Genomic DNA, 22,157 nt, shown 5'->3' with positions numbered 1-22,157 from the left:
TCTCATATCTCTAATACAACCTTACTAGACTTTAGTTTACTCAAAATGGAAATTCTGTCATCGTTTAACTCACCCTTTACTTGTTTTAAAACTTTATCATTTTATTTTTTTATTTTTTGATAAACACAACATGTACATTACATTTACACTCACCGGCCACTTTATTAGGTACACCTGTCTAACTGCTCGTTAATGCAAATTTCTAATCAACCAATCCCATGGCAGCAACAAAATGTATTTAGGCATGTAGACATTGTCAAAAAGATCTGCTGCAGTTCAAACCGAGCATCAGAATGGGGAACAAAGGGGATTTACGTGACTTTGAACTTAAGCGGCATGGTTTTGGGTACTAGACGGGCTGGTCTGAAGTATTTCAGAAACTGCTAATCTACTAGAATTTTCAGAATTTGCCATAAACAACATGAAAGCATCGATCCATCTTACCTTGTATCAATGGTTCAGGCTGGTGATGGTGGTGATGGTTGGGCCCATTAGTACCAATTGAGTATCGTGTCAATGCCACAGCCTACCTGAGTTTTGTGGCTGACCATGTCCATCCCTTTATGACCACAGTGTACCCATCTTCTGATCTCTAGCAAGATAATGCGCCATGTTATAAAACGCGAATCATCTCAGACTGGTTTCTTTAACATGACAATGAGTTTACTATCCTCAAATGGCCTCCACAGTCACCAGATCTCTATCCAATAGAGCATTTTTGGGATGTGGTGGAATGGGAGATTCGCATCATGGATGCGCAGCTGACAAATCTGCAGCAACTGCGTAATGCTACCCTGCCAGTACCTTTTTGAATCTATGCCATGAAGGATTAAGGCAGTTCTATAGCAAAAGGGGGTCGAAACCGGTACTAGTAAGGTGTACCTAATAAAGTGTCCGGAGACTGTACATTTATTCATTTAACAGACTCTTTTATTGAAAGTGACTTACAAACGAGGATAAACGAAGCACTTTAATCAACAGAGAGTAGCATTATATAAATGCTATGACAAGTAATTAAAATGAGGAGAAAGTGTCACTTACAGGTGGTTTGTAAACGCTTGAGAAATCCCAAATGTTTTCAAAAAGCATGGAGTGTTGATAAATAGTCTGATGTAAATGGACAGAGTGTGTCTCGCAAGTCACAAAAGATGACAATTTAAAGAAAGCTAGAAACCTGGAACCGCTGACTTCCATGGTATTTGCTCTTCCTACTATGGACGGCAATGGTTACAGTTTTTTAGCTTTCATCAAAATATATTGTTTCAAGATCAATAGAATAAAGAAACTCATAATGGCTTTGAACCACTTAATGATGAGTTAATAGTTAGTGCGTTCTCCTTTTTCGGTAAACTAACCTTTAAATGTTTCTTTTTATTAACCAATAGTTCACAAACTGAGCAAGCAAAAGAGCCACAAACTCAGAAAGCACCGACAATCCCACCACCTGTTGAGAAGCCCAAAGAGGTTAATATCCCTGAGGTAAAACTTTATGAATATTTTATATCACCTGTATATTATGTATTTTAGAACCTATTAAATTTACAAACAGAAAAGTTACCTTTTGTTATTGTATCTACTGTAGATAAGCATGCAGTGAACTGACTGTTTTACTAGGACTGAATGAAAGATGTTGAGCACTTGTGATGTTGTTTTAGGGTGTTATACCAGTTAGCCCCCAGCGACCGAGAACTGTGGAGAAGAGAGAGATAGTGAAACAAACGAGTACAGAAGAGGACAGGTATGGATTTAAAAAGAAAACAGCTTTATATGTTACTATATTCAGTACGATTTAATTTTGTGTGTGGATCTTATGGTCTACCTCTTTTTTCCTTGCACCACTCAGGTACCGTAGCTCCAGATTCGCATTACAGGGTCAGCTAAATAGAAATGAACAATGCATGCTGGGAGATCATCCCTCAGAATCAGTCACTCCTACAGACCTGCAGAAACGACTGAGAGAATTAAAGGTAATAGTTTTAAGTTAGTCATTTCAGAATAATACTTTAGAATAATGGTCCATTAGTGAATGTTAGTTACTTTATTTACTAACATTTAGTATGAACAATCTTACTAACAGTAACTAATGCATCATTAAATTCCAATGTTATGCTTGTTAACATTAATTAATGCACTCCGAGTTAACATGAACTAACGTTATTTAACTTAAATATCATGATGAATACAGATATTCAGAATTAACAGAGAATACAGATGAATAAATCCCATAATAAACAACATAGGCTAATTCTGAAAACATAGCCCTATGAACGTTCCTAGAGATCGCAAATTATGTAGCCAGAGGTACGTATGGCAGCATTTCGTCTTTAAAAGGAATGCTACAGGCGATGTGATGCTGTTCCTTTCGGGATTACTAGCTGACCGCTTACCTCCATGAGGATGGCTTTACCGCTATTACCAGTGAATTTGTCCAGTTGTGTGCTGTGTACGTCGGAGGGTTTCAGATGAAGTGCGGTATTGACCGCAATGACAGGGTTCAAGTCTAGTGAAGAACGGTTCCAGAAAGCATGTTAAAACAAAATCAAAAGCCAAAAAAACAAAAACAACAAGTAAATGACAGATTGAGTACATGGTAAAATCTGAAAACGTGGTAAAAATCAAGCTGACGCGAAGATTTTTCTTTTTCTAGATTGCTTTTGAAAACACTTTCGGTTGGGTTTAGGGAAGTGGGGGGACACTGATCAATCGGTGCTTTTGAAAATACTATCAGTTGGGCTTAGGGAAGGAGGAGGGTGGGGGGTACGGTTGGTCGATCAGTCAGTCAGTCATTCAATCAGTCAGTCAGTAGTCGATAGTGGCCGCTGGTGGATTTACGCTAGAACAGCAAGTGCGAATGGTACTCGCAAAAGAAATTTAAGACCTAAAAAAGCATACAGAGCACCCTCTGGTGAATTTGCGAAAACAAAAACGTCAAAAAATCGTAGCTCCTGGGACATATTTGGCACTCTCCAGAAATGTATATAGTGGTACGTAATCAGAATGAGCCTGAGTTGATAATAAATTAATTACTAATTGTTTGTTAATTAACATTACCTAATGGACCATTTTTATAAAGTGTTACTGACATTATTATGCAATTTTAAATGACTGAATTTGTTCCTGTTGTTTAACTATTTTCTAATGTGATCAGATATCTTGTATTTTGAGTACATTCTGCTGAATTAAATCAGATGCATGCTTGATTTCATTTTTTAAACAGCCTCTTTACCTTTCCGCTTGAACACACTTTCAACAAGCACTACTGTAACATCTTAAAGACGCATGACTTTTTCTTACATTTATGCATTCAGCAAACACTTACTGTATATTTTAGAGGGGCTCCCTTTGAGTTATACAATTTGACAACTCATGCGTTTCTTTGGGAATCAAACTCATGACCTTGGTGTTATTAGCAACAAGCTCTACTGTTTTAGCAACAGGAATTTCAGTACTGAGCATGACAGTCCTCTGCTCTTTTTTTAATCTTTGGTTTAGTCTCTGTGGGACGAGACCGAATCTCTGTGGAAAGAGTATGAAACGATGTGTATGCAGTGTGTTCAGTACAATGAGCGAGCAGTTGAGCAGGACCGCATGGAGCTCACCGTCCGGTGGAGAGAGCAGAAGTCACAGTTACAGGGCAGGTTTGTGTTTGCATCATGAAAACAACACTCATAAATCAAACATCTGAAGTGGTACAGTATGTTTTTATGTGTTACTGGGCTGAAATAAGTGTATTTACTGTAGATAGAAACACATTAGCTGCTGTTGGTCTTTCACCCAGTGCCACCCTAAGAAGCATGTGATCTGTTCAAATCAAGCAGTTCCACTGAAAATATCCTGTAGCCAGACTGCCTGTGTGTGTGTGTCTTGTGTTGTTTGTTAAACGTCTATGCACTCTGCCAGGGTGGATTCGCTGGGAGCAGCTCTTGAGCTCATGGACTCCATTACGCTGAAGATTTCAGAAATTTCTGAAAAACTTGACAAGTTCATCAAAGAGCCCAAAGACATCAAGGGATATACACTAGCTAATCCTGCAATTTTGAGAGATGTGAAGGTGAGAAACTATTTATAATTTTAGAAGATTGGATAATTAAATTAGATAATTCCATAAATAAATGTTATAACTTTCACTGAGTCCTATTTAGTTAATGTTGTTTGTTTTATTAGCTATAATAATATAATCTAACATAATATTATCTAACATAACATAACATAACAAAACATAACATAACATAACATAACATAACATAACATAACATAACATAACATAAAAGTAATTATAATTACTATATAAAGAATTTTTAAAGCAGAAAGGGTTATCAGTTTCATTCATTCATTCATTTTCCTTCGGCTAAGTCCCTTTATTAATTAGAGGTCGCCTCAGTGGAATGAACTGCTAACTTATCCAGCATATGTTTTACGCATCGGATAGCCTTCCAGCCGCAACCCAGTACTGGGAAACACCCACACACTCTTGCATTCACACATACACTACAACCAATTTAGTTTATTTAATTCTTTTATGCCGCATATCTATGGACTGTGAGGGAAATTGGAGCACCCGGAGGAGACCCACTCAGAAACAGGGAGAACATGCAAACTCCATACAGAAACATTAACTGACCCAGCCGGGGCTCGAACCATCGACCTTCTTGCTGTGAGGCAACAGTGCTAACCACTAAGTCACCGTGTAGCCATGTTATTAATTTAACACAATAATATAATTAATTATTTAAAATGTGCAAAAATATTAGTGCACTGTGTTGGAAGTAACATTACAAGTTACGTAACTTAGGTATTTAGATTAATTTTCCAAGTAACTTGTAAAGAAACATCTAATGCACTTCATTTGGTGTTTATGTGTTCATAACTTTATTTTCTTGTTATGTTAGTTGAGTTAATGAATGAGGAGTTAGGGCACAGTTGTCAAACTCAGTTCCAAAAGGGCCGCAGCTCTGCACAGTTTAGTTCCAACCCTAATTAAACACACCTGATCAAACTAATTGGGTCTTTCACGCTTGTTTGAAACCTTCAGGTAAGTGTGTTGGAGCAGGGTTGGAACTAAACTGTGCAGGGCTTCGCCATCCATGGAATTGAGTTTGACACCCCCGAGTTAGGGGATGGGATTAATATTGGACAATATATTACTGTTTACCTCTCAATAGTTAACTTGTTTTGTCATATAAAAGACCAATGAAATGATTGAAAATAGAAACATCTTCCTTTTGCAATTTTAAGCAAATATCTGATTTACATTTAGCTGAATTCCAGATCATTTATTTTTTCATTTATTGACTGATGTGTTATTTACAATGTGTAAAGGTGAAACTAAAATGTGAACATGTATTTACTCATCTCACTTGCACTAAAATATATTTAATATCCTTCAGTACCCTTAAAATTGCAGTATGATAGTTGACACCCAGTGGTTGAACTAGGTATTGCATTCTTGATCAAAACAAAAGCAAGCGCAGGTTGCCAAACTGAAGGCTAACATGAGCGCCTAACAATCGAGCCTTATGGCTGATTTAAGTTGTGTTCTAACTAAAAGCAACGACATACAGTACGATATAAGAAATAGTTTCCATATTAAAAGGAGTTTTTGTTCTAACCAACACATGAAATTGATATAGTAGCAGCCAACGTTTGGTGTAAAAGCTTTACTTTTGAATTTTTTAGGTCTTTATATAATATAAAGTTTGTTATTTTAAACAAACAAGGCGAACCCAGATGAAAAATAACTAAAAAGTAACTGATTACTAACCCAAAAGTAACTTAAGTAATTAATTTATTGTCTACTTATATGGTTTAGTTCAGCTGACACCCTTTTATCAACATTTGTGAATCATTTCTCATCATAGATTTACAGTATATAGTTTATGACTATTTGCAGTTCATTTCAATCAGCAGTACTTTGTGCAATTTCTAAGTAAAGATGATTTAATAAAATAAATAATTCAGTAATAAAAAGGTATTTTCACATCATGTTAAACTTGGCTCTCCTCCTCAATCACATATTTTTTTATCTAAAAATATACTTTTCTCTCTCTCTCATTTGCAGGACTTAGATGAAAGTATCCAGACAGAGATGGATCGGCTGTCTCGATTTGACTCCGAGCCCAGTCACCTAGAGCTGCGGGACCGTTCTCCTCTGACCCAGGTGGTTCTGAACCACAGATCCAGCCTGGATCGTCTCAGACAACAGGTGCGCAAGAGTGACGCCGCTGCCCGTGCCCTCGACCGCTTCCTCATGTCCCTTCGCACAGTGGAGCTTGACGTCACTTCTGTGCTCAGCGCCCCAAGCAATGATTCCATGGTGCTGCAGGACAGCAGGTCCAAGCTGGCACTCATCAGAAAAGGAGTCAGCAGCCTTAAGGATAAAGCACCACAGCTGGACCAGTTATTGGGTGGAGCACAGCTGGAGGTGACCCAGGACGGGAGCCCTGTCTGCTGTCTGGACATGGTGGGTGTCCTGGTTCACAAGGTGGAAGAGGCAGATGATCGCTTAATGATTCGACAGAATGAAATCCAGAAGGAACAGCAGAATCAGGGACTTGGTCTGAGGAGGAAGACCATGCAGACTGAGCTGAGGAAGGTGCAGGGGGCAGCAGAAAAACAGGGTCTGAAGGATCCCACCATGCCAGCTGTGCAGCACAGGTATCCCTGGTTCTTTCTTACATTAATTTTATGTTGTAAAATGAATATATGTAGTTTATTTGTGTTTTTTGTGGACAAGTGGAAGTTTTGAGTCTACTTTTAACTAGAGACAAAAAATTGATTCTTCTAATATTCTACTAATGACAGTTGGGTTTACGTTGTTGTAAAGTTACTTATAGTTAGCAGAACATCTAAGGAGACCATCTAAGTAAAATGTAGCCAATCAAAAAAACTGTAGAATAAAATATGTTCTTTGTGTGTCCATCTTAAAGCCACTTTCATTTACCAAAATAATGTCTTCACTTGAGCTTGATAAATGTTGATATGAAGTTATGTAATTAAATTAAATGCAATTTAATATGTAATTCAATATGTTCAATTTACAATATCTTTTTTAATAAGATAAAGCTACCAGCCATCCTGTTTTTCCTAGTCCCATTTGAGCTTTATTTTTTGTCTTGACTTTTGTATCGTAATTTTTATACTTTTCTTACAATTTATTCATTTCATTTTCATTTTAGACATTTGAGTACTCAAAGTGGTATTCTGTCTAGCAAAAATAGCTTAACAATGGTAATTACTGCCAATTAATTATTTTTTTAAAAAGATATCTAATAGATGTTGAAACAAACTGTAGACATTTTGACTAACACAAGGCTAAATTGGGGCTGTCAGTAAAATTTTAATAGACATCTAGCAATAGTCTAAAAATAGAATAGTCATCAAATACTCCGATTAGACAGACATCAAATGTGTGTGGTCCTTCATTCCTGTTTATTCGGTGATCAGCCTATTTTGAGACTGTTGGAAGTGTAAAAGATTTTCACTAACAATTCAAATTTAGCTGTGTTTTAGTGAAGACAACAATGTTTGTATACCTTTTAGACATTATTGCTGGGTAGAAAGTCATGTACTTATTATGAAAACAAAATTACCATTCATATCAATCAAAGTGTACTTTGTGAGGGCCTGAACCTGCACTTTTAAAATTAAGATTAAAAATGGCATGAAATGAGCATTAAAGAGTGTGTTTGCATTTGTGTTCAGGATACGAGCACTGTCTGATCTGGAATTGCAGCTGAACTGTCTTCGTCCTGAATACGAAAGCATAAAAGTGGCTGTGTCTGAACTGTCAGAGAACGAGAACCCTGATCCAGCAGAAGAAGAGCTGGACTTTCTTTGGGAAGAGACTGAGAGAGCTGTATCTGACAGGTCGGTACTATATGCTGAGGTCTCCACAAAAGTAAATGAACTGAATTAGCTTTAAAGCCTTTTAGTTCAACCAAAATTTTCAATTAATCATCATTTTTTCAGTCATGTAAGCTTTCACCCACCAGCCCAATGATAGAATCCAGTGTCGTGGAAGAAGCTTCTGGAAGAAGTTTTTTTACTTCATTAAAATTTATTGACCAGTTTCACTTCTGACTTTACGCAGAATTTAATCTGACTCCAATTTTGATTATTCTAAATTTGCCATTTATGTTTTTTAGCTGATCATATTTTTAGTTTTGATACAATTTAGATTTTGATATTTGGGTCCGATATTCTTAATTGTATGGTCATTAGGGACCAGACGCCTCTCAGAGTTTCACGCCCCAGCGACAAAGCGCATATGAGATAAATTATGTCAGTAAAAAAATAACCGTTTATGATTATTATTAAACTATTAATTTTGAAACCGCTAAAAGATAATGAACAAAACCTCCTTACTAGTCACACCTGAGGATTTATCAATACCAGAGGGGAAGGAAAGTTTAGGGAAGAGGGCAAGAGTGTGTCAAAATATATGCTGGGCTCTTTTCTCCAGATTCTAGAGTTGTTTTGGATTTATTACAGGGCACATTTTAATTCTGAGTAAAATCCATCCCTACAGTCATAATGTATTTCTGCTATCATGTTGTTCTGAACTGATTTTTTTTTTTTTTTGATCTTTGAAATGCAACTAAATTCAAATTATAAACGAAACCTGAGAGAAGGAAACCAATGAAAATTTATACGAAAAAACTTTGCTATTTAAAAATAGTTGTAAAAAGAAAAGTCACTATAGGTTAAATGATGGATATATGCTGAACACATTTTATAATTTTTTTTATTCATCCATAAACATTGATTAAAGCACATACGTAACGTACATAGATCATATTAAATATGGTACAATAAAAAGCACCAAAAGGTGAAAAACTTCAAACGTTTTATTGTAATGAACCTTCAGTGGATAAAAACTTTATTGAAAATTATATCAATTCATGTTTTGAAGATATGTGAAGGTTTTAAGTGTCTGTGTTGTCATTTTTGGGTGCACTAACTGGTTCTTCGTTTGTACAAAGGAACTTACTGTGATGGGCAGAACCTCAGAGTTTGTAAACTGATATGTGCATGTTTTTGTGTATTTCACAGATTAGAACAATGCACTGTTCTCATGGAACTGCTGAAGAAGTTTCAGAACTGCCGCACTTACCTGACCAACACACTCCAGAGGGCAGAGCAAACAAGCAGCGAGCAGGCATCATACATGGGCAAAGACAACCTGCAACGCCTCCTAGCTAAAGTATGCCAACACTAATCACAAATAAATGCTAATGTATTCATTTCTTATGGGGACACACCATCAAGTATCTTTCACAGAAGTTTTTTTTTTCACCACCAGGGGTCAGTCAGTGCTCACTTTTTGAACTCAGAATTGTTGATGGTTTTATTTTTAAAGTTCATACTATAATTAAACTTTTCATTAGCACTAAACTTGAGTTTTCAACATCTACATGTATAGACAGATCTTTTATTAGTCTGAACAAGGTTTCTTTCTCCATTGTTCTGACTAAACAGCTGCATTCATTTCTGTAGTGCTTTTTAGATGCTTGTTATCATCTGCAATACCCACATAGACATCTGACACAGAAATATGCAAATAAATATATATTTTTAAGACCATTGTACCTAAAAATATGCACATATATGGTCAAATATATTAGCTTTAATTGTATATACACTGGGCGTGGCAGTGGCACAGTACGTAGTGCTGTCGCCTCACAGCAAGAAGGTCGCTGGTTCGAAGCTTGGCTCAGTTGGTGTTTCTGTGTGGAGTTTGCATGTTCTCCCTGCCTTCGCGTGGGTTTCCCCCGTGTGCTCCGGTTTCCCCCACAGTCAAAAGACATACGGTACAGGTGAATTGGGTAGGCTAAATTGTCCATAGTGTATGAGTGTGTGTGTGAATGTGTGTGTGGATGTTTCCCAGAGATGGGTTGCGGCTGGAAGGGCATCCGCTGCGTAAAAACTTGCTGGATAAGTTGGCGGTTCATTCCGCTGTGGCGACCCTGGATTAATAAAGGGACTAAGTCGACAAGAAAATGAATGAATGTATATACACTCAAAAACATTACTTTTGCTGCTTGTTTTTACTTGCTGTTTAATAATTAAGTTAATTTAATTGTTTAGTGTTGCAACAATATGAATGAATTGTGTGAAACCCTGCATTTCAGTGCACGTGATTATATATGGGCATAAATCATTCCTTCATTTTCTTTTCGGCTTAGTCCCTTTATTAATCAGGGGTCCCCACAGCAGAATGAACCACCAACTAATCCTGCCCATGTTTCATGCAGCGGATGCCCTTTCAATCACTGACGATATATTTTAATAAAAGTTTAAAGGAAAGTTTTTATTTATTAAAATTTATTTAAAGTTTATTTATTAACTTTATTTACTTATTAATATGGTTTAATTATCTTTCTTACAATAACATTTGTTTTTACATTTTTCTTTAAAGGTTTTGACTTATTAAATAGCATTTTTAGCGTTTAACCTTATGTAAGTATGTATAAATGTATTCATTTATTATGGTCTTAAAATGGTCTTAAAAAGTCTTAAAGTTGAATTGATAAAACCTGTAGAACCCCATATAACATATTTCTATTAGAGTTTATATATATATATATATATATATATATATATATATATATATATATATATATATATATATATATATATATATATTAATGATTTTATTTTTTAGGTTGTTGGCATAAAAGAGGATCTCAATGGCCTTGGACCAAAAATGGAGGAGTTCAGATCTGTGTGCAGGCAGTTGCAGTCTCAGCTGAAGAAAATTCCTGATTGCTCAGAAACTCCATTTGAGACCGAGGCAGATGCTTTGGTGGATTCATGGCTGGATGTGAGGATTTGAAAACTGCTGCTTACATTTATCATACTTCTTTTGTTCAATTGGTAAAGCCGTGTCGTTTTGGCAGGTGTCGGAGAAGACTGACGGCTATCTGGATAATCTGCGTGTGGGTCTGGAGTTGTGGGAGAAGCAGCTGGTTCTGGGTGGAGAAGTGGAGAGCTGGGCTTCTACTAAACTCATCATCTTCTCAGAGTCTCATCCCTTCAGCAGTGAGGAGGAAGTTCTCAGCATGAAGGTGTGCTTTTCCAAATTGTCTGGTTAAAATGTATACAAAATGTTCTCAGGCTTATAAAGAATTTGTTTTACTGTTCAGGATTATGTTTTATAACTCCTGGGGATAAATATTTTTAAAAAGTGACAAGATTTGTTTCCATCAAAAAAAGTAATACATCATTAACAAAAGTATTCTTTAAATATAATCTGAAAGTGCCCCATTTATCATTATTATTATTATTATTATTGTTGTTATTATTATTATTATTATTATTATTATTGTTGTTGTTGTTGTTGTTGTTGTTGTTGTTGTTATTTTGTTATTATTCTAAATCATAAATCCATTTTTTTTTATTTGTTTTACTTATTTAAATTTTTAAACTTTTTTGCATAAATGTGAAAGTGTAAATAATTCTAATGAAAATATGATGGTTTAGTAATTTTGATCACAAATAATTTGAAGTCTGTGTTCCATTTTTTGTCTTTTCAAAAACAGTAAATTCACAAAAATTACAGGCAGGAGCTGTAAAAACACTCAAAATAAACACCTTTTTTTTAAAAAGTCTCCTAGATTTAAACAGTTGACTTAAACCATTTTAAAAACCATTCAGCTTAGCATAACTCATTGAATTGAATTTTATCGTTAGCATTTTATTCTAAAAAAGGTTTAAATAAATTTCCAATGGAAGAAAATGAAAAGTCATTTACGTTATATCTGTGTCTATATTATTAGGAAATATACTCCCATTCGGGCTCAATAGTCAAGAAAATCTATTTTGCGTAATGAGCTTTGTAAAATTATTCCACCTGGTACAGGCATTTTCTTGACTATTAGGCCAGAATAACAGTAAAGTTCATAGTAATATTGACCTAGAAAATAGAAACTTTGGTTTCCATCTGTCTTTTTACACTATGCACTGTAACTACAAAGGCCTCAAACTTTCAATAGATTTGTTTTTCTTTGAATGAAATGCTAATGGTCAAATCCGATTCAATGAATTTTTCTAAGCTAATAGTGTCCCCGCCAAGAAATAGACAGAATGGTTTCAAAAATAATTCAAGTTAACTGTTAGGAGTCTTGTAAAATGAGCCATTTGTTAAGAAATGTGGAGTGTTCCTTTAAAGACTGATTGATTGATTTCATGTTTTTTTATGTGTTCATTAGAATGAGATTCAGTCCCAGGAGGACAATCTTGAGCACTTCCACAGAAAGTTACTGGAGATCCAGGAACTGCTGCAGAGCAAGGAATCTCCCCTTGAGTTACAGGTGAACCTGCAGCTTACTTCTGTTTATTAAGTTAATTGTAATTCTTAACTATTCCTAAATTGTACCCACAAACACACACTGTCTTACATAGGTAATGGAAACAAACCTGAGGAAAAAAATGGAGCAGGTGAAGGAACTATTTACCGACTGCACTGACGTGTTCCAGGAGCTCGTCAAAGTTAAAGCTCATCTGATTGAAAAGATTGAATCCTATCAATCGTCTGTGGAGAATATACGCTCCTCTGTAAACATGTTCAGTTCAGAGGATCGCTTAGAGCTGGAGACCCATTTACAGGTATTGTTTGATTAAGAGACCTGCGTAATATTTATAATATTTCCCTCTTCCTATTGAAGACATGCTTTTCATGTTTTGATTGGTTAATTAAACTTGCAGAGTCATTAAAAGCATTTTTTGACAACAAAACCAGACTTAGGCCCAATCCCAATTCTACCCCTTAGCCCTTCCCCTTACCCCTACCCATTGTTTTGCGCGTGCCTGTGAAGGAGTAGTGGTGTCCCATTTCTTTTTAGCTTGAAGGGGTAGGGCTAAGGGAAAGGGTTGAATACCCCTTCAAATGAAGATTTTTCAGGACCACACTCGAAACCAAGCGGTAAGAAAAATTTCCCAGAATACACCAGCCACATCTGCACCTGGAAGTAAGGAGATCCACAAATTAGTATTTTTTGTCATTATTAAAATTTTTTACAACAAACAAACACGTTTTAATATATTCATAGCCTTCGTTTTTTATCATTATGCTTTTTAAAAAAACGCTAAAATAAAAAACGCAAAATTTTGATCTATTTGCGATCTATAATCCCTAATAATAACTTCTGTATAGCAGTCCCACAACATTCTAACACACTATGACACTGGAATACCATGTCAGAAAAGTCTAGTGGCTGTCAATGGGCTGTTTTACAGTGTCTGCTATAATGTTAATGTTGTTTTTGGTGTGTTTACATTAATGAATATGGCCACTGTGTAAAGGCATAGTACAGTTACGATCCTTTTGCCACATTAGATCGTTATGATAACATAATATATGCCTTCAGTGATTTCCTGAAGATAAATACAAAAAAATAAAACAACTGGAATCACTACAGCAGTCGCCATCATCTGATCTCTTATGAAGTGAGAGATTGCGAGGACATATGATGACGTGTGCAGGTGCTATAGTGCTGTCCCAATTCTTAGGGGTAAATTTTGAAGCCCTTCCCCTTAACCCTCGGTTGTAAGGGCCAAGGGGAGGGGGAAGGGGAAGTGGTAGGGGTACAAAAATAGAATTGGGATTGGGCCTTACTATATGTTGCACAAGTATATTTTTGCCGGAAAACCACAAATATATTGCAGGGGTCAAAATAATACTTTTCTTTTGCGCCAAAAATCCTTAGAATATTAAACAAAGATAATCTCCCATGATATTATATGTTTATATCCCATGACATTATTATATTTAGTACTGTATAGTCAATATTTTTTAAAAACTTAATTTTTGATTAATAAATGCATTGCTACTGTAAGCACTTCATTTCGACAGCTAAAAACATTATTTTCCTAATATTTAGATTTCTTTGCACCCTCAGATTCCAGATATTCGAATAGTTGTATCTTAGCCAAATAATGTCCACTCCTAAAAGCTTATAAAAAGCTTATTTAGCTTTCAGAAGATGTAAAAATCTCAATAAAAAGGTTTTGATTTCCAGGGTCAAATTTCATCATTCAAATCATTTAGCAGATTTCATATAAAGATTCAGGTTTAAATAAGAAAAATAGAACAATACAACAAAAGAGCAACAATATGTACAGTAGGATTAAAAAAAATAAAATGAACAAAGGAAAAAGTTGTAGATAGAATAGAATGAGAATAGGAAGTGCTGATATTAGAGGATCAACCATTAATGAGTTAAAAGTCTTTTAAAAAGTTTACCCTTGCATTCACACAAATTTCCTGAAAAAGCATATTTCCTCCACTCTCCTACACTCTCCAATCATAGCTACTATATGCAATTTGATTTTAAAAGGATCTATGTAAACACGACTATCTATCCCTTTGTAGGACTTGTGTGAGCAGCTTCTGGACCAGGAGGAGCAGACTGAATCTCTGCTGAAGGAAATCAATCTCATGTCTAGCATTACTGGACCGCAGGTCTTGGAGGAGCTGACCAATCAGAGCAAGCGTCTCAAAGACAGCATTGCTGAAACACGGGAGACGATTCGCCAGAAAAAGGAACAAGGGGAGAAAAGCTTCCTTCAGACTATTAAAGGTCTGAAAACCTCATTTTTTGTTTCCCTGCAAAAAAATCTTGTTTTTAGTATAAATATCTAATAATTCCTTAATAAAATAATCTACACAGGCTCATTCTGAAAACGTAGCCCTATATATATTTCTGGAGGTCGTGAATTGTGTAGCTAGAAGTGCGTATGGCTGTGTTTCGTCTTTAAAACGAACGCTACCGGGCTGTATGATGTCGTTCCTTTTCGTGCTTACCAGCTGACTACTTACCTCCATGTGGACGGCTTTCCTGCTGTTACCCGTTTGATCAGTAACTCGCCATGTACTGTAAGTCGGTGGACTTGAGACGCAGAAAGGAGTTGAACATGACGACAGGGTTTGAGTTTGGTGAAGAACAGTTCCAGAAAGCAGGTAAGATTAAAAACAAAAGCCAAATAAAATAAAATAAGCAAGTAAATAACATGGTGAGAATGTGGTAAAACCTGAAAAGGTGGTAAAAATCAGGCGCTGGCTTTTTTTCTGGATTGCTTTTTAAAAATGTCAGTTGGGTTTAGGGAAGTGGGTGGGAGCTGGTCAATCGGTGCTTTAGAAAACACTATTGATTGGGTTAAGGGAATGGAAGGGATCCATCAGCCATTCAGTTAGTCAGCCAGTCAGTCGACAGCGGCCTCTGGTGGATTTACATGTTAACAGCAGGCGCTATCAGGACTCGCAAGAGAAATTTGAGATCTCAAAAAAAAATGTACCTCCTTGGACATATTTGTTGCTCTCCAGAAATGTATATAGCGGTACATTATCAGAATGAGTCTGGGTTGAAAAAACCCAGTTTTGTTTTTAGAAATAGTAAGTAAAAAGAGGAAGTTTGGAAACATTGTTTCAAACGTTTAAGAGTTTCTTGCTTTTGTTAAACATAAACGAACAAATTTAGAAATCGGTTGCAAACCAGTAACTATTGACTTTCATAATATTTGTTTTTCCTACTATGGGAGTCAATGGTTACCGGTTTTCATCATTTCTTCAAAATATCTTCTTTTGTGTTTAACAGAAGAAAGAAACTCATAAAAGTTTGGAACCACATGAAGGTGAGTAAATTTTATTTTTGTGTGGACTATTCCTTTAAGTTACCTTTAAACATGCAAAATTATCTGCCAATGGAGCGAGTAAACATCTTATTTCAAACTGAAAACAAGATTTGGTGTTATTACTTTGGTGTTACACTTTCTACTTGTTTTAAGGAAAATTAAATTTCTTATTTCTGAAGACACAACAATCTATATTTTTTTACTTGTCAAGAAAATGCTTCTTAATTAAAGAATTATTAAATATTTAGACTGAAAACAAGACAAATTTTAATTAAGAAACACATTTTGCAGTGATTTTAGTGCTATTATTACTATATAAATAATATACATTTTAAATACACTGTTGAACAAGAGATTTTTGTTTTATCCACGTGTCCCACTGGCTCTTTGCAGAAGAGTTTCAGTCATTTGAGGAATGGCTGCAGGATGAGCAGCTCTCTGTCAATGAGTGTTTTGAGAACCCGGAGAGAAAGCAAGATGTAGAAACATCCATGCAGCGACTGAAAGTGAGTAACAACGAGGTCCCATCCCTATAATTAAGATTTCTATTGTGCTAGAACATTTTATAAATACTTTTCAACCAATGAGACTTACTGTACAATGCAGTTATTCCAGGGCCACCCGTGCAGCAGCAAGAGTCAGCAGGTGTTATCACCCTTAGTCAAAGCGTAATCATAAAATAGCAGAAATGACTCATTTAGTGGAACAATTTGTTTTCTTTAGGGTTTCCTGGAATCTAAAGACGGAGAACAGCGTCTGGCACTGTTGAAGGACAGGTTTGAGAGTGGTGGACAGACGAAAGTCCCTTCTGAGGCTCAAGCTTTGTTCTCCACGTGGCATCAGGAACAGGAAGGAGAACTGGCCACACTGAGAGCACACTGTCAGGGACGCCATAAACAGCTAGATGACATCCTCTACAACCTCAACAGGTACACAGACTGAGCTCTTGTCATAGATTTTTGCTGTTGCTGTTGATTGAGCCAATTATTTAAATTAATGTTTTTAATCCAATTCGTCTTTTTTTCTATAGCGCTTTTACAATGTAGATTGTGTCAAAGCTGCTTAACATAGAAAGAGAAGAGAGAATAAAAAGCCATAACAATATTTTAGATGGGAACATTCCAGGCAGACTGGGGAGTAGTGGTGGAATGCTGGTGTAGTTCTAGTTAGATTAAACTGTTTTAGTTCAATTTAATGACACTATTGAAGTTCAGTTCAGTTGTGTGTCTTTATGTGTTTAGCTTGCAAGAGGAACACAATCATTTAAAGGACTGGCTTCAGCAGAGGGAACAAGTGCCAGAACAGAGAGAAAAACTACGACAAATCCAAGAGGAGTTTCTTAAAGAAAGGTAACACTTGCTTTTCTAAATGTAAAGTTTGTTTTAAACATTTTTTGTTTTTTCAAACAATAATTTCAGTAATTAAATAACACATTCACAGCATATTTACTTGGTATTCCTAATTATAATTTTATACATAATAATAATAAGAGCAATACGATACTATTATTATATATACACTCACTGGCCACTTTATTAGGTACACCTTACTAGTTAGACCTACTTTTGCCTTCAGAACTGCCTTAATTCTTTATGGCATAGATTCAACAAGGTACTGGAAATATTAATCAGCAAATTTGCTCCATATTCACATGATAGCATCACGCAGTTGCTGCACATCCATGATGCAAATCTCCCTTTCCACCACATCCCAGAGGTGTTCTATTGGTTTGAGATCTGGTGACTGTGGAGGCCATTTGACTACAGTGAACTCATTATCATGTTCAAGAAACCAGTCTGAGATAATTCGTGCTTTATGACATAGCGTGCTATATTGCTGGAAGTAGCCATCAGAAGATGGGTACACTGTGGTCAAAAAGGGATGGACATGGTAAGCCACAAAACTCAGGTAGGCTGTGGCTGTGCCAAGGAAATTTCCCCCACACTGTTACACCGCCAATACCAGCCTCAAGAGTTGATACAAGGCAGGATGGATCCAAGCTTTCATGTTGTTGATGACAAATTCTGACCCTACCATCTGAATGTCGCAGCAGAAATCGAGACTCATTACATCAGGCAATGTTTTTCCAATCTTCTATTGTCCAGTTTTGGTGAACCTGTGCAAATTGTAGCCTCAGTTTCCTGTTTTTAGCTGACAAGAGTGGCAGCCGGTGTTCGGCATACCCTGGTTGTAATGAGTGGTTATTAAAAGTGGCTTACAGAACTTTTTCAGACCATTCTCTGTTAACCTTAGAGATTGTGCATAAAAATCCCAGTAGATCAGCAGTTTATGAAATACTTAGACCTGCCTGTTTGGCACCAACAACCATGCCACGTTTAAAGTCACTTAAATCCTCTTTCTTCCCCATTCTGATGCTCGGGTGAACTGCAGCAGATTGTCTTGACCAAGTCTACATGCCTAAATGCAGTGAGTTGCTGCCAAGGGATTGGCTGAAAAAAAATTTGCATTAATGAGAAGTTAAACAGGTGTAACTATTAAAGTGGCTTGTGAGTGTATATAAATCATCCATTCATTCATTCATTCATTCATTTATTGATTGATTCATTCATTCATTCATTCATTTATTCATTCATTCGTTTTCCTTTGTCTTAGTCCCTGATTTATCAGGGGTCATCACAGCAGAATGAATTGTCATATATAAAAATCAAATATTTATGATTAGTATAATATTATTAGTCTCTGATTTTATTTAATTTGAGATTTATATGGTAAAATTATGAAAAATGTTTGAAAAGAAAATGATCCTGCCACAAAATGTTTGAATTTATGTATGTGGACAACATTTATGGCCAACCAAAGCTTAAAGAAGATGAAACCATAAGATCTCGAGCCACTCATGTAAATGAACACAATGTCACACTTTATTGGACTGAAATACATTTTGATACTTTGCATGATTTCAGTTTATGTTGTGCAATTGTTCAGCCTTTTTTATTTCACATAAACCTGTATAACACTTACTTTCACCCTCAATCCACAGCGGTCGTGTAGAGGCATTCAATGACCTGTTATCCACAGTAAGGATGCGTGGCCTGAGAGGAGACCCTTTCCTTAAAGACAGCGAGACCCTAATTGACCAATACCACAGCCTGGGGGTTATTTTAGAAAATCAAGCCCAAGACCACAAGACCCTTGATGCCCAGATTGAAACATTCCAAACTAATGCAGAACAGATCAGAGCCTGGATCAGAGATTTAAAGCAAGGACTCGAACACTTGAGCACTGACACACCAATGCAAGAAAAAGATATGAAGGCTCAGGTGGGTTCCCATACATTGTCATACTTCGAAATAATCCAAAAAAGATATAAATAGTGATTACTTAATTTTTTAAAACTTGTATATATTTATTTTTTGCTTGATTTTCTGGTAAACACAAAGAATATCTTTACAAACATCCTTAATGTATTTAGGATAATATGAATGTTTATCTGTTTTTTTGTTTTAAGGCTGTTCTTAATCAAAGCTCTGATGGTGACGCTAAACTGGTGGCTCTGAAAGGTGAGGGTGTTGCTTTATGTACACATGAGATTTTGGAGGAGACCAGAAGACAAGAACTTGTTCACACACTTAAAAACATCGAGGATGAATGGAAAAGAGTTCTGGATTTGGCCCAACTCCTAAAACATCAGGCAGAACTCCAAGACACTCTTCACAGGGAACTAGAAAATCTACAGGCCCAAGAAGAGAGTACCCAATCCTGGGTGAGAGAGCAGCTGCAGATGCTACGCTCCTTGGAGAAGGAACTTCAACCCCAGGAAAAACTCAACAAATTACTGGTAAGCACAAAGAAAAATTATATTTTGACTGCAAAACCCTTTTTAGAACTCTCTAGTAATTCTTACCTTGGTTGATTGGTTTATAACATGTATATATTCTCTAGGCTGTCTTAGACCTTGCTGATGAAGCTGATTCCAGATTGGCCAGTTTACAGAGGCAAGGACAGAGTTTATGTTCTTATAAAGAGCTTGACACTGAGAGGAGGAGTCACATTGACCAAACCCATAGAGCAATAGAGGAGGAGTGGAGGAAAGTGCTGCAACTTGCTCAGGAGCTTAAGAACCAGGTCAAGCATGAGGAATCTCTCAACAGAGAGTTACAAAGCTTTTGTGATCAGGGAGAAGAGACTCAATCCTGGGTTAGACAGCTCAGAGAGACCTTGGAGACCCTTCATATGACATCTTCTATTCAAGAGAAGCTCAGTGGTGTTGAGGTAATGGAGAGTATTTTAGGGCAATTTATTGCTTGTTAAAGAAACAAGGCAATGTTTCCTGAAACAGTAAATATACACTGAAAACCAGTAAAAAATGTAAACAAAAGCATGATATCTTGGTTTTGTGTTTTTTTTAGGCAGTACTTGCTCATAGATCTGAGGGGGACTATAAACTTAGTGACCTAAAGATGAAGGGAGAGAGTCTATGTTCCTATGAAGATCTACAGGAGGGTAAACGCCAGACAATCCAACAGACATTACAAGAAGTAATGCAAGAGTGGACAGAAGTTTTGTTAAATGCTCAGGAGTTGAAGAACCAATCAGAACTTGAGGAGTCTCTTTGTAAGGACCTTCTGGATCTTCAAGAACAGGAGGAGAGCATTCAATCTTGGATCAATGAGCAGCATCTTAAGATCAAATTGCTAGGTGAAGATACTCAAATTCAGGAGAAAATGAATGGAGCTCAGGTATAGTAAGAGCCAAAGAGTGATATTCTAGTTCACTTACCAAATATCCACAAACATTCTGACTTACTCGCTGGCCTAAAATGTTTGTTTACTCTAGGGCATCCTGAACTCAGAATCAGAAGGAGATTATAAAATAGCCACCCTGAGAAGAAAAGTGGACGGTTTGTGCTCTCGAGAAAACCTGAGCGAGGACAGAAAACAGGAAGTCCAGCTAAACTTGAGGTCAGTTGAAGAGGAATGGAAGAAGGTCTTGGCTGGTGCTCAGCAACTAAAGAACCAGGCTGAGCTCCAGGATTCTCTTGCAAGGGAGCTTCAGACTTTTTATGCCCAGGAGGAGAGCACCTGGTCCTGGGTGAGGAACCAGAAGGATGTCCTGTACTCACTGGGGGAAAACACTCATGGTACACAAGACCAGCTTGAAGAGAGACTAAGCAGAGCACAAGTAAGTATTAATATAGGCTCAGCAGTGGAAGTCATCACAGTTGGGTAAACTTGGAGAGCAGTGAATGGGAGTTCTTTTTTCGCTTTCTAATTTGTTTACATAATAAAAGATTTAAAATACTGATAACTATATAATTATATCAATAGCTAAATTCTCATTTAAAATTACATTGCATTGTACGTGATCAAAATTTTCAGCTTATGCTAATTCTGAAAACGTAACCCTATATTAGTTTTTGAAGATCGGGAATTATGTAGCCAGAAGTACGTATGGCTGCATTTAGTTTTTAAAACGAACACTACCAGGCAGAATGACGTCGTTCCTTTTCAGGCGCACAGTACTAGCCAACCAGTTTGTCCAGTTAGCTTGCAATGTACGATGGTGAACTTGAGATGCAGAGAGGAGCTGACCATGACAACAGTGTTTGAGTACAGTGAAGAACGGTTCCAGAAAGCAGGTAAAACAAAACAGACGCCGAAAAATTTAATAAACAAGTAAAAAACAAGGTGAGATTGTGGTAAAACGTGGTAAAAATCAGGCGAAGGCTTTCTATGAATTGCTTTTTAAAATTAGCTGGTTGGGTTTAGGGAAGTGGGTCGTCAGGTCGATCTGTGATTTTTAAAATTCTATTGGCTGGGTTTAGGGAAAGAGGAGGGTGGGCCAGTCGAACGGTCAGTCAGTCATTCAGTCAGTCAAACATTTAGTTGACAGCGGTCTCTTTTTGATTTTTGAGAACAACAGGTGCAAATGGCACTCGCAAGAGAAATCTGAGATCTCAAAAAGCATACACAGTGGCCTCTAGTGGATTCGCGGAAACAAAAACTGCAAAAAAAACGTAGCTCCTTGGACATATTTGGCAGTCCAAAAATATATAAAGGGACATTTTCAGAATGAACCTGAGTTTAAAATTTTATGATGAAAATGTGACAGCCAAAAACAAGTGTATGTCTGTGTCTTTCAGGCTATTCTAAGTCTTTACTCTGAAGGCAACTCCAAGATTGCAGACCTGAAAAAGACAACGGACCATCTATATAGCCGTGACGATCTTGATGAAGATACTAGACATTCTCTTGTTAATAAAATGAAAAACATAGAGGAGGAGTGGAAGGCAACACTACAGCAAGCACACAAACTGCAAAGGTTTGATATGATAATTCTCTATGTCTATAGTAACTCAAGGGGCAGTCCACCCAAAACTCAAAATCACCTCATTGTTTATTCTCCCTCATAGGATTGTAAACTTTTATGAGTTTTTTTCTTCTGTTGAAGACAAAAGGAGATATTTTGTGCTGGTTTCTGGCATCCAATACTATGGAAGTCAATGAGTGCAGAATTCTTCAAAATATATATTTCTTGTGTTCAACAGAAAGAAAGAAAGAAAGAAG

General features: G+C 36.6%; 1 protein-coding gene across 20 annotated transcripts in view; it reads left to right on the top strand.

Moving 5' to 3' along the window:
- The window catches only part of syne2b (spectrin repeat containing, nuclear envelope 2b), a 195,197-nt gene that overhangs the window by 39,143 nt on the left and 133,897 nt on the right, over window positions 1-22,157 (top strand). For all 20 annotated transcript variants that reach the window (XM_068213093.1, XM_073920199.1, XM_068213088.1 and 17 more), the window contains 22 exons: window positions 1,386-1,479; window positions 1,656-1,738; window positions 1,844-1,967; window positions 3,493-3,638; window positions 3,901-4,051; window positions 6,059-6,654; window positions 7,702-7,866; window positions 9,052-9,202; window positions 10,664-10,822; window positions 10,899-11,066; window positions 12,210-12,311; window positions 12,403-12,606; window positions 14,372-14,579; window positions 16,024-16,136; window positions 16,354-16,559; window positions 16,872-16,979; window positions 18,632-18,911; window positions 19,100-19,429; window positions 19,534-19,863; window positions 20,001-20,330; window positions 20,428-20,772; window positions 21,734-21,912. In XM_068213093.1, the coding sequence (XP_068069194.1) occupies window positions 1,386-1,479; window positions 1,656-1,738; window positions 1,844-1,967; window positions 3,493-3,638; window positions 3,901-4,051; window positions 6,059-6,654; window positions 7,702-7,866; window positions 9,052-9,202; window positions 10,664-10,822; window positions 10,899-11,066; window positions 12,210-12,311; window positions 12,403-12,606; window positions 14,372-14,579; window positions 16,024-16,136; window positions 16,354-16,559; window positions 16,872-16,979; window positions 18,632-18,911; window positions 19,100-19,429; window positions 19,534-19,863; window positions 20,001-20,330; window positions 20,428-20,772; window positions 21,734-21,912 (4,572 nt within the window). The remainder of the gene's footprint in view (window positions 1-1,385; window positions 1,480-1,655; window positions 1,739-1,843; window positions 1,968-3,492; window positions 3,639-3,900; window positions 4,052-6,058; window positions 6,655-7,701; window positions 7,867-9,051; window positions 9,203-10,663; window positions 10,823-10,898; window positions 11,067-12,209; window positions 12,312-12,402; window positions 12,607-14,371; window positions 14,580-16,023; window positions 16,137-16,353; window positions 16,560-16,871; window positions 16,980-18,631; window positions 18,912-19,099; window positions 19,430-19,533; window positions 19,864-20,000; window positions 20,331-20,427; window positions 20,773-21,733; window positions 21,913-22,157) is intronic.

Source organism: Danio rerio, chromosome 13 (genome assembly GCF_049306965.1).
Source record: "Danio rerio strain Tuebingen ecotype United States chromosome 13, GRCz12tu, whole genome shotgun sequence".
Lineage (NCBI taxonomy): Eukaryota > Metazoa > Chordata > Actinopteri > Cypriniformes > Danionidae > Danio > Danio rerio.
Note: the sequence above shows the minus strand (reverse complement) of the source record. Positions and strands in the feature narration are given on the sequence as shown.